Source organism: Pseudonaja textilis, chromosome 2 (genome assembly GCF_049901715.1).
Source record: "Pseudonaja textilis isolate UNSWEBS1 chromosome 2, rPseTex1.2, whole genome shotgun sequence".
Lineage (NCBI taxonomy): Eukaryota > Metazoa > Chordata > Lepidosauria > Squamata > Elapidae > Pseudonaja > Pseudonaja textilis.
This window is the reverse complement of record NC_141991.1, coordinates 106012222-106024328: the sequence shown is the minus strand read 5'-3', so window position 1 is coordinate 106024328 and position 12107 is coordinate 106012222. Positions and strand designations below refer to the sequence as shown.

Sequence of the window (12107 nt, the reverse complement as noted above, 5' to 3'; positions counted from 1 at the left end):
ATATTAATAAACTGAAAGAGGAGCTAAACTATTTTCTAAAAGATAATAATAATGAAACAACTTCAAAACAGAACATTTGGGATACTATGAAAGCAATTATAAGAGGCACAACAATTTCCTATAATGCTATGAGAAACAAGAGAATTTATGCCCAACAAAACGTGTTACAACAACAAATCCAAGACTTAGAAATACAATTACAAAAAACCCCTAAGATCCAAGGACTACAAAATCAGTTAATACTAGCCAAACATAAGCTGAATTTAATTGAACAAGATAAAATAGAAGTTAGCTTGAGAAGGTCCAAACAAAATTATTTTGAACACGCCAATAAACCAGGAAGATGGCTATCTTATAAACTTAAAAAGAAAAAGAAAAGAGATTGATACACCAATTAATAGACGAGAAAGGCATCCCACAACATGAGATTGAGAAGAAAAAGGATATTATATTAAACTATTTTCAAAGATTATATAAAAAGAAGAAATCAATGAGGATAAAATAAGAACTTATCTGGAGAATACGAATGATAAAACAATAGGGGAAGGAGACAAAGAATTACTAAATAAGGATATTACATGGTCTGAGTTAAAATCTGCAATGGAAAATCAATGTAATAATAAATCCCCTGGTCCAGATGGGATTCCAGTAGAATTGTATAAAGCCACAATAGATTTAGTAGGGCCTCTGATGCTGGAAGTGTTTAACGAAGTACTTTTGGCTGCCAAAATGCCAGACTCATGGAGGGAGGCGTTGATTGCGTTAATTCGAAGGAGGATGTGGATGCCAGATATATCAACAATTATAGACCAATCTCACTTTTAAACGCCGATTATAAATTATTTACCTCAATTATAGCGAATAGAGTAAAACAAGTTTTAAATTTATACATTCATGAAGACCAAAATGGTTTCCTTCCATTCCGCCAAATTAAAAACAATTTAAGAACCGTTATTGACGTCTTAGAATATTATGAAGCTCATCCAGAGAAACAATTTACACTCATGTTTCTAGATGCGGAGAAAGCATTCGATAACTTACATTGGCACTTGTTAATACAAAAAATCTATAACATGAATCTGGGCACTAAATTCGAGAATATTATCACAACAATTTACAATACCCAACAAGCCAATATACTAATTAATGGTGAACAAACAGGCCCACTAAGCATTGAAAAGGGCGTTAGACAGGGTTGCCCTCTCTCACCCCTCTTATTTATATTTGCTTTAGAATCATTGTTAACGTGGATAAGACGAAATTCTGAAATCCAAGGAGTTAGGGTCAAAGCAGAGGAATATAAATTACAGGCGTTTGCAGACGATATGGTTTTCTTCCTAGAGGATCCCATGGAAAAAGGACATAATCTAATAAAAGAACTAGAACAATACGGCTCAGTAGCAGGATTAAAGATTAACAGAAATAAGATGAAATTACTGACTAAAAATCTAACAGAGAACCAGAGGAAAGAATTAGAAAAAACCATGGGGATACAGGCAACAAAAAAGGTCAAATATTTAGGCATATGGTTAACACCACATAGTAAATCACTCAAAGAGAATAATTATGATAAACTGTTACAGCAAATTAAGAAAGATCTAGAATCTTGGAATAAGTTGCAGCTTTCTCTACTGGGCAGGATTGCCACAATCAAAATGAACATCTTACCAAAACTCCTTTACTTATTCCAGACAATCCCAATAAAATTACCAAAAATTTTTTTGATGATATAAATAAGGTAACTCTTAAATTTATTTGGCAAGGGAAAAAAGCTAGAATCAGTATTAAGGCCTTACAAGATGCAAAAAGTAGAGGTGGGCTAGCGCTTCCAAACTGGGAATTATATTATTGGGCAGCCAACTTATTATGGTTAAAAGACTGGGTCAATTTACGGAACAAAAGAACTCTAGTCTTGGAAGGGCACGACCTTCAGAGAGGATGGCACGCATTTCTATGGGATGTGGGAAAACTAAACAGGCGTACTTTCATAGACATCTTATTAGAGATTCACTATTAACTAATTGGAAAAAATATGTAAAAAACATTATTTAAAAATTCGATTTGGCTTTCAACAATGGAGGCAATGGTTCATCCCAACAATTTGGATATAACAAAACGACTAAATATAAAGATTTATTAGACCCTTTGGGGAAATTAAGAACTCGACAGGACTTACAGGAACAGGGATTTAAAATTGATCAGTGGTTATATATACAAATCCATAGTAGATACAAACAAGATATCAAAGAGTTTGGAATCTATAGCAAATTACAACACTTAGATAAAATCTTATTAGGATCAAATAAAAAGAATATCTCTAAATTTTATAAATATTTATTGGAGGTAGAATTAGAGCAAGAGATAGTGAAAGGGAACATGATAATGTGGAGTAGGAATATTGGAAGAAGCATTACATTAACAGAATGGGAAAAGATCTGGAATAGAATCATTAGGATTATGAAATCTGCGGCGTACAAAGAAAATATGTATAAAATGTTATATAGATGGCACTTGTCCCCTTCGAGGTTAGCGAAAATGAACCCAAACTCTAGTCCAAAATGTTGGAAATGTAAAAACATAGAGGGAACCTACTTTCATATGTGGTGGACCTGTAAAGAAGCCCAGAAATACTGGCAAAAAATTAGAAAATGGCTGGAGGAGATAACCAAAGAACAAATCGAATACAAACCAGAGTTCTTCCTACTAGGGATCTCTGATAAACATTTTCCTAAAAAGACGAAATATATAATAATTCATATTCTAACTGTGGCCAGATTAGCATTTGCCCAGTGCTGGAAATCATCCTGTTTACCTACAGATCAATTGGTCATTCAGAAAATATGTGACTGCGCAGAAATGGACAATTTAACCATAGCTCTTAAAAATAAAGAGTCTTCAGCATTTGATAATAATTGGAATGCGTGGTATAATTGGTTATATCAGAGATAAACTGTTCAAGGAATAATGGGTAATTTAAGCATAAATAGTAATAAGATGTGTATATTTAAAGTAAGGTAGGAGAATTGGATCTTGCAGACTGTCAAAAAGAATATCTGTTTGGTTTTAACGTATTTTCTTTTTTCTTCCGTCTCTTTGTTTTTTTTCTCTTTTATACTTCTTTTTCTCCTTTCTCGGTCGCAAGACCGAGTGTTTTTTCTTTTTCTTTTCCTCTCTCTTTCTCTTCTTTCTTTCTTCTTTTTTTCTCTCTGTTGCATATGTAATGTTGTTATGTTATTTTTTAATTGTAAATTCAATAAAATTTATAAAAAAAAAAAAGAAATAATTACAAGAAAATTCAAACTACTCCATTAGAAAAACTATCTCACATTTACTCTTATTTTTCAACTTGGTTTAAAACAAATACAGGGAGAGTTGCATGGTAATTTAACACTTTGTCACATTCAGAACTGTTATATTTAACTGCTATTTATGTCAAATTTTAGATTAGCTATAAAAATAAAATGACATAATTGAAGAATTTAAACTTCTTATTTTAAAAGAATCAAAGCCTGGATGCGACAAATGGCCATGCACAGGATTGTACTCTATAGTTTCCAAATTAAATAAAAACTAGTATTAGACTTGTTTTTCTTTTTTCTTTTTCATGTCTGAAGTATTTTGGAGATTGCTGCGTGCTCCCATAGTTTCATCTGCCATATTTCTAATAAAGAAATTAGAAGTGTTTTCCAGAAAAAAGCATAATGTATCCTAGTAAGAGCTTTGCATATACAAAACCAGTTCAGTCTATTTTATAGATACAATATATATAATTTAATAATACTGAATAGATAAATAACATCTAGAAAAGGAAACTCATCATTTAAGACTTGTTGCATCCTATAATAAATCATCTTCCAGATTAATTTGGACTTTATGGCTTTATGGGATTGGAGCATTTGCCTAATTTATGATTATTTGGTTTAAATGTGAAGGGGAAAACAGAGATTGGAAACCATCTATTTCACTCTTGGAAAAAGGAGTTTTCATAACGAAGCATTCCAAATATTTAGAAGAAAAATCAAGACTCCTAACAATAGGGAGAAGATCATGCCTAAAGGAAAAGTCTTGCGCTAGTTCCAGAGTCTGAAAATGTGTTATGTGTAGGTTTCTTTAATTGGAAACCTGTAGAGTAATATTTGGAGACGAGCAAATAAATAAATAATTCGACTACCCATATGAATGAACTGAATTTGCTTACATTTAAATGCAAACGAAACATATTTCTCCTCCCTTCCTCCTCCTTCCACTTGGCAGACCATCTGTGTTGGATGTGGGGGAACACAAGCTGTTTCAAAGGGCAGTGTGGTTTGGTTGCTTCAAAGATGTGAAACACTGTTAGGGAACTACAGTTCATATCATCTTCCTCCCTCTTTCCTACAGCCATAGAAGGCCGCCGGGACCAGTGTGAAGTGCCCAGAGATCCGAAGTACCCCGATTGCTCTGGAAAAGTAGAGGTGCGTATGCAAGATTTCAAATCATATTCTGCTTAGGATCCGTGAGAAGATCTGCTCTCTTATTGCACGACAAGTTAAAAACAACAAGTAAAACCTTTTGAGAAGGAGGTAACCTTTCCCTAGCAAGCAAAATAGCAATCAACGAATCTCATCCACTCTCAAGCACTGTCATCACTCTCCAGTTACGATTGACTTACGACAATTAATTAAGCCCGAAATTTCTATTGTTAAGTGAGATTCTTGTTAAGTGAATTTTGCCCCATTTTATGACCTTTCTTGCCACAGTTGTTAAGTGAATCACTGCAGTTATTAAATTGGGAACATGGTTATTAAGGCTTCCCTGTTGATTTTGCCTGTCAGAAAGTTGCAAACATGACCCCAGGATACTGCACAAATAGGACGTAGCTGCCAAGCATCCAAATTTTGATCAAGTGACCATGAGGATGCCACAACGCTCGTGTGAAAAACGGTCCTAAGTCACACTTTTCAGTGCTATTGTAACCTTGAATGGTTACTAAGTGGACTGTTTCGTGGTAGGATTCAAAAAAAATCACTACTGGTTCTGTGGGCATGGTGTGGCTTGGGTGGGTGTGTCTTGGTAGGCATGGCTTGGTGGGCGTGGCAGGGCAAGGATACTGTAAAATCCCCATTCCCTCCCTACCCCACTAACCTGCTTTCCAGCTCCGTTCTCCTGTGCAGGGCAACAAAAGAAGACCCAGCCGATCAGCTGGAACTCAGGAGGCAGAGAATAGATAGGGGCAGGGCCAGTCAGAGGTGGTATTTTCCGGTTCTCTGAACTACTCAATGTTTCTGCTACTGGTTCTCCAGAACTGGTCAGAACTTGCTGAATACCACCTCTGTGACTATTGCAAACCAAGAACTACCTATATAGCTCTTCCTGCTCTATTGAAATACAAGTGTATTGCATCCTAAGATTTAGATAACCTTATCCTTGTTACTTTTTTTTTCAAAAGACCTTCAAAGACCTGGCTACGTGCCAGAGCCTGGGGTCCTAAAATTGTTAGGGGCCCTTTTTTATCTGAATGCACTGTTAATTTTTTATGTAATCATTATGAAAACGTTCACTTATATGTGAAATGTATAACTATTTTTGGAGTGTTTTTATGGCTTTAATTATTGTGATATTGTTTGCTGCCCAAAGTCAATTGGATTGAGATGAGCGGCTGTAGAAATTAAATAAACAAATTAAAAGAGCTGAATAAAGGAGTCGAATCTGGAAGTCGTTCCCTTACATGAGCAAAGGAGTGGAAAGTTGATTTTTATCCTACTCATGCAAATCTGGAGTGATTTTGCAGAGAACAGATGGTGCTGTGAGGGTTATAAACAACAGTTGCCATTTCAGTACCTCCCCCAGCACCAAAATAACTCTTTGGAGCATAACCCTGGATCTCATCCAACCATCCTATATATACACACACACACGCACACACACTTTTTAAAAGTTTGCAAAAGCATATGAATTTCTGTATTAACTGAATACTACTGCTGTACACCATGTATCCTTGAATTGGCTGTAAACCTTGGAATGAATTTGGCCGTCCCATTGCTGATTCCTATTCTGCCCCAGTTACCGGCTTCAAGTTACTGCAGTCCCCTGACTTCCCTTCAAGGTAACTGATTTTGCTCAACTACTTCAGGCTGCTTTTGGGTTATATCAGGATTAGGGGCACTCTGATGCAGCCTAAGGCTGTCTCGCTCATAGGCTTATCCACACTGCAAGCCCCTCTTACCATTTCCTGAAGAGCCCTCAGTAGAGCCTCTTAACTAGCTCACTGCAGGGGCAGGCGGAAGCTAGTATATCAAGCATGAAATATTTTCCGGGGGGCCGGGGGGAGACTGGTTATCTGGATAATCCATGGCACAAGAAAAAGGAAACTTGAGATGTTCTTGATGAGGGACAATGATCTACTTGGCTACAATAGCCCTGGTAGATCTGCTGTGAGACTGCCACCTTCACCTGGTTCCTGAGCTTGAGGCCTGTTCTGTGGTGTTGATTTGGCTACAAGTAATAATGGATCCTAGGCTCTACAAAGATTCTTAGATTTCATGATTAGGTTATATGCGCTTGTGTTGGTGATCATTAAATCACTTCTTTTCTTTTAAACCCTGGAAATAGCACTCCTACCTAGTGGGTAAAGTTGGCAGCAGACATACTTTGGACTAGAGATGGTATTCAATTTTTTTACTACCAGTTCTGTGGGCATGGCTTGGTGGGGATAGTGTGGCTTGGTGGGCGTGGCATGGTGTGGCTTGGTGGGCATGGCTTGGTAGGCATGATAGGGGAAGGATACTGTAAAATACCCATTCCCTCCGTACCAGGGGTGGGTTTCTACTGGTTCTGTCCACCTCTGTAGAACCGGTAGCTCTGAAGAGCAGCAGACATAGAACCGGTTCTATGTCTGCTGATGTTTTTGTCCACCTGCCCACCTGGGTTCTTACCTGATCTTTATTTCCAGATTTTTCAACTTCAGCTGTAGAACGAGGCACAGCTGCAGTTTAAAAAGCAGGAAAAGAGGGCTGTTTCAAAGGCTGCTTCTCTGCACTCAGCGTGCTGATGACGATTTACAGGCGCGCAGCTCACAGCGTGCTAGGAAGCGCGTAAATCCCGAACCGGTAGTTAACCCTGTCATATCCTACCCCTGCTCCCCACCCTACTAACCTGCTTTCCAGCTCCATTCTCCTGCGCAGAACAACAAAAGAAGACCCCGCTGATCAGCTGGGTCTCGGAAGGCAGAGAATAGATGGGCATGGGGCCAGTCCGAGTTGGTATTGCAACCCCACCCTTAAATACTTAATAGATGGTACCACAGATATACTATTCTTGCTTTATCATTCTAAATGTTTTGCACTTATTGTGCATTGTTGTTATAGTGAGATACTAATTAGCAAGCATATTGGGACAGTTTATTCCAGAAAGCAAGGTGTTCCCTATCCAGCCCATATATTTTGATACATTTAAATATTTAGTGATCCTAAGGGAAGCTATGGCAGTGTCAGGTTATCAGTGTCTTTTTGTTGTGTTGTTTTCTGAATAGGCAAAAACTGTGCAGTAGGAAGAATCAATAAAGGAGAATATTGTAACTTGGAGTTAAAATGAGGGGTTCTTGGTACACTCTGAGCTTGTTTTTTTTTTCTTGTAGACATTTCATTACCAAAACTAGCACTGATGATATTACCTAGTTGGGGCAATAAAACATCTGCAAGAAAACAACCAAGATCAGAAAGCACCAAGGACCCCTCAGTAGGAAAGAATGCCTTAATTCTGATTTTCTTCAGGATGTGGTTATCTGTGGATTTCATGTCGATGTTGCAACCTTGATCCTAATGTTAAATCTTGATTTCATGTCCTTTTCGCTGCCTGCTAGAAAGGCAGAAAATGATATGCATTAATTTCCAAAAGTCCAGGAAATGCAATAACTATTAAATCTTCCAATTAATTTACTTTCCTTGCTCCCCACCTAAAGAGTGCTGAAATCATTTGTCATCTGCTATGAACAAATGCGTGCCACACATTTTGCAACTTAGCCTCAATAGAAATGATAATGCTGAAAATTCTAGAAAGGGATTTCAAATTCCATTAGGGTCCAATAACTTGAAGAAACATTTTTATTATTATTTTTAATTAAATCTAATAATAAAACTGACATTGGTAATGCCAAACAATAGATTATCCTAGATATTGCAACTATGTGGAACAACCTTTGAAATGTACTGAACGTGACATTTTCCTCCTCGTCCTCCTCCTTCTCCTCCTTCATTTGATAATGCAAACCCCCAAAACATACATTGAAAAGAATTCCAACTTTCCCCTTATAAATGCGCTATTGAAATAGGAGACTATACTATACTCCATATTCCAAAGGATCAAGTAGAGATGTAGGCTAGCTTAATGAAAAACTGGTCATTTGAGAGTGAGGATAGATGTTTTTTGCTCTCAAATCACAGTAGCTAGGTTGCCCTGCGTTTTATGATTAATGGATGGATGCAACTTTCACAGCAGTGTTAATTATTCACACACAAGCAATGCAAAAATAACACCAATATGAATTTATCATCTTGCTTATTTTTAATGTAGAAAGTCATCTCTGGCCTGAGGAGTTTTGGGCACCTTATATTTGCTGTGCTTTTAACAAAGAACAGAACTTTAGCTAGCCTTGCCAGGTAGAGCAGACAGGAAACAGATCAGGTGAACTAATTCCACTTTATTGTAAGGGTACATTAACAGGAGCTTACAAGCCTGAAAGTGCAAATTTCTCACCCTCGCTTTTTATAGACTGATAAGTTAGAGCGGGATCCTTTCTGAGTTTCCTTTCTGCCTGTTAAACAGCTGTGGGCTCCCCCCACCTTATCTGATCATCTCCCAGGCAGCATCTCTTCTACCCAGTTCAAAATCATCCCTATAAATCATTACAGCTGGATGTGGATGTGTTCAGCACAATACAGCTGCACCCCAATGTTTTAGTGTAACTATAAGTTAAAATGGAAAGCTAGTTTGGTGTAGTACTGTAGTTAAGATGCCAGGTTAGAAACCTGGAGACCCTGAGTTCTTGTCTTGCCTTCGGCACAAAGCTAGTGGGATAACCTTGGACCTCCCTGCCCTAAGAAGCAGGCAAGGGCCAACCATTTTTGAAATATTTCCAAGAAAATTGCAGGGATTGGTCCAGGCAATCAGCCGAAGTCTGGACAGTATACCCATAAGTTAAAATTAGTTACTTCCTCCCCCACTGAACCTCAGCTACTAATCTGACTACTTGACAATATAAATTAACTGCTAGATTAACAAGACACAACCTTTACATTACTCAGATTTTTCCAGTTCTGTAGCGTTCATTTTTGCTGCCTTTATTCATGCCTGGGTTAAATTTTAAGTGTGATTTAATTGTGGGTGGCAGTAATTCTATCTCCTGTCTGGATGATTGGTGAGTTTTACATATTGGGAGTGGAGGGCTGTCTCTTGAGTGGATTCATTTGTGTAGTTAAGTTTGGAAGAGGATGGCACCAGCAATTATGGAGGATGATGGATCTACGCAGAGGAGCCTAAGCTTATTGCTTTGTATGCAAAATCACTTTTTGAGGGCATTGCTATTTTTTTTTTGCTTCCTTAGTACAGGATTGTCAGCTGGGCAATAGAATATTAATGCTAGCAATGATCTTTCACCTATCTGTTTTTGAAACTTCCTAACCAGCATACTTATTTTTTTTCCTGGTGAAATTAATCCAATGGTTCTTTTTTCTCTGCTAGTACTGACTGAAATAAAAGGCAAAATACACTTTGTGAATAGTGGCAGCATCTCCTCTGCATTTAGATAAGAACACAACCCCAGCAGATCAGAGGTGGGTATTCAGCAGGTTCTGACCAGTTCTGGAGAACCAGTAGCGGAAACTTTGAGTAGTTCAGAGAACCGGAAAATACCACCTCTGACTGGATTTTTTAACAGTATCCTTCATCTGCCACGCCCACCAAGCCACGCCCACAGAACCGGTAGTAAAAAAATTTGAATCTTACCACTGCAGCAGATATATATCAGCATCTAATTTAGTTTAAACACATTTTTTTTTCACGAGATGTACTGTGAATTTTTTTCCTGTAACAGAGCACGCAGAAAGTTTCTTCTTGTGTTGCATTTTTGCCTCCTTCTCCTTCACAAGAACTTGTACTTGTAGCAGATCTTTCTTTGTATTATCATTAAATATCACACTATGTCGCCTGGCAGTGGATGAGGGCTCGATGGACGTCAGACCCTTGCTATGCATTCTTTGGTGTGGATGGCACAGAATGCTCATTCCTCATCTACCTCAGCGAAGTTGAGTGGTTCTGCCCAGTGCTGCCTTGGCGAAATCAGTCGGCAGCTGCCCCTTCTTCCAACTCATCACCCAGGATTCAGGTAAGGCTTGCTGCTTTTGGATTGACTCGGGGCTATGACCTATTTATCAAAGTGGTTTTCTTTTGAAACTTGACTATTTCTCATTGGATAGTAATGGATATGGGCAACCATCCACAGAAAAGCATGTGTTCGAATATCTGTTTGTGGACAGACTGTAGTTTCTGAATGATTCCTATTTTAGGATGAGTATGAGAGGAGCAAGAAAAAAATTATTTCTGGTCCAAGTCCATAATAAAGACTGATTGATTAGAAAAAGATTCTATACTATCTACAACTAAGAATGATCACACATCCCACTCAATATCTATTCTCTATTCCCCATTATAAAGTAAAATCAGAGCACACAGTCCATTACATTACTATAGGATCAGGTGCAATAGGGAGAATTTTCCTCCCAATTATATTTTTTCCTGATTGTGATGACCCATGGCGTGGCACAAAAGCAACAAAGTCACAAAAGTAGGTAAAGTTCCTTTAATACCTCCAACTTGGCCCCCAATGTCCATATCATTGGTTGGAGAAAAAACTCTTCCAAGAACAGTTTTTAAAGGGAAGAAGTTCAGTCCAAACCCAAAGTACATATAAATTATAAATAAAAACCAACACTACAAACCACCCTGAAGCAATTAATGAGACAGGGCAAGATAAGGAATTGCAGACTCCCAAAGATAACAAAACACATACAGTTGGGAGAATACCAGAACCCAGATAAGACTTGACAAACAAAAATAATTCACGCTTTGCTTCCAGCAAGGTGCTGTGCGCAAATGCCATTTTTAAATCCTGTTTTCCCAGCTGCAGCTAATGAAGGGAATCAGGGTCCTTTTCTTCCCATAACCCACATAACCCACATTGCTCCCTTCTCCGCTCTTCCCTGCATGCCCTAGGATGAAGAAGGGGTGACCCTGGGTCTTCCTCTGAATGCCCAGACGGACTATGCCCTTCCCCAGTTTCTTCCACAGCCATCGGAGCTACACTCCAACTCCCTGTCAGCTGCTCAACCTCCCCTTCGGAATCAGATTCCGACAGGGGCATGACATTGATGTTGTAGTAGTGTTAACATAGGCAGAATGCCTGAATAAGGAGATGCTGCCTATAATTTCACTAAGTAGCAAGTGAGGGAATTAGTCCCTCTACACCTGCCTGAAAATCAGATGGCAAGAATGGGAAGCTTGAAACAGAAGGAATCTTTTCTTAGCTTTTCCTGATAACTTTCAGATAACAGTGGTTTGTCATGATCCCCGTCTAGGATGATTTTAAATCTACCAGCCTAGCTTACACCCTTGGATTTTCCTGCCGGTCTTGGTGTTATCTACTGAGCATAGAGTGGTTCACTGCATTGGGGTCATGAACTCAAGTGGTAAGTGCTCTTAAGGCAGTAGCAAAATGAAACCACTAAAGAACATCAAAGTAACTGTTGTACGGTCTACAGAACTATAAAATAAAAGTTATGGTGAGAAAAAAAACCAACCCTAACAGCAAAACTTCCATCAAATATACTGTACAATTTTCAGTGGTTATAAGATGTGAGAAAGCAAATCAGTATCCTAGATAAGGATATGATTGCTGCAAATGTGAACCGGGACATTCCACATTACAACAACTAGTACTTTGTAATTTTACCACTTCACTCTACCAGTAGGCTGTACCTGATAATGAACTTTCAAAATAGTCCTCAGGATACTATCCTAAGCTCACCATATTGTCCTAAACCATTTCAGTAGTATCTTATCCAAAGAGTCCATGG

The 12107-nt window shown here is 38.2% G+C and overlaps 1 protein-coding gene across 2 annotated transcripts in view; it reads left to right on the top strand.

Annotated features, from left to right (window-relative positions):
- The window catches only part of MGAT5B (alpha-1,6-mannosylglycoprotein 6-beta-N-acetylglucosaminyltransferase B), a 245105-nt gene that overhangs the window by 140768 nt on the left and 92230 nt on the right, over window positions 1-12107 (top strand). For both annotated transcript variants that reach the window (XM_026702067.2, XM_087924789.1), the window contains exons 5-6: window positions 4381-4454; window positions 10190-10360. In XM_026702067.2, the coding sequence (XP_026557852.1) occupies window positions 4381-4454; window positions 10190-10360 (245 nt within the window). The remainder of the gene's footprint in view (window positions 1-4380; window positions 4455-10189; window positions 10361-12107) is intronic.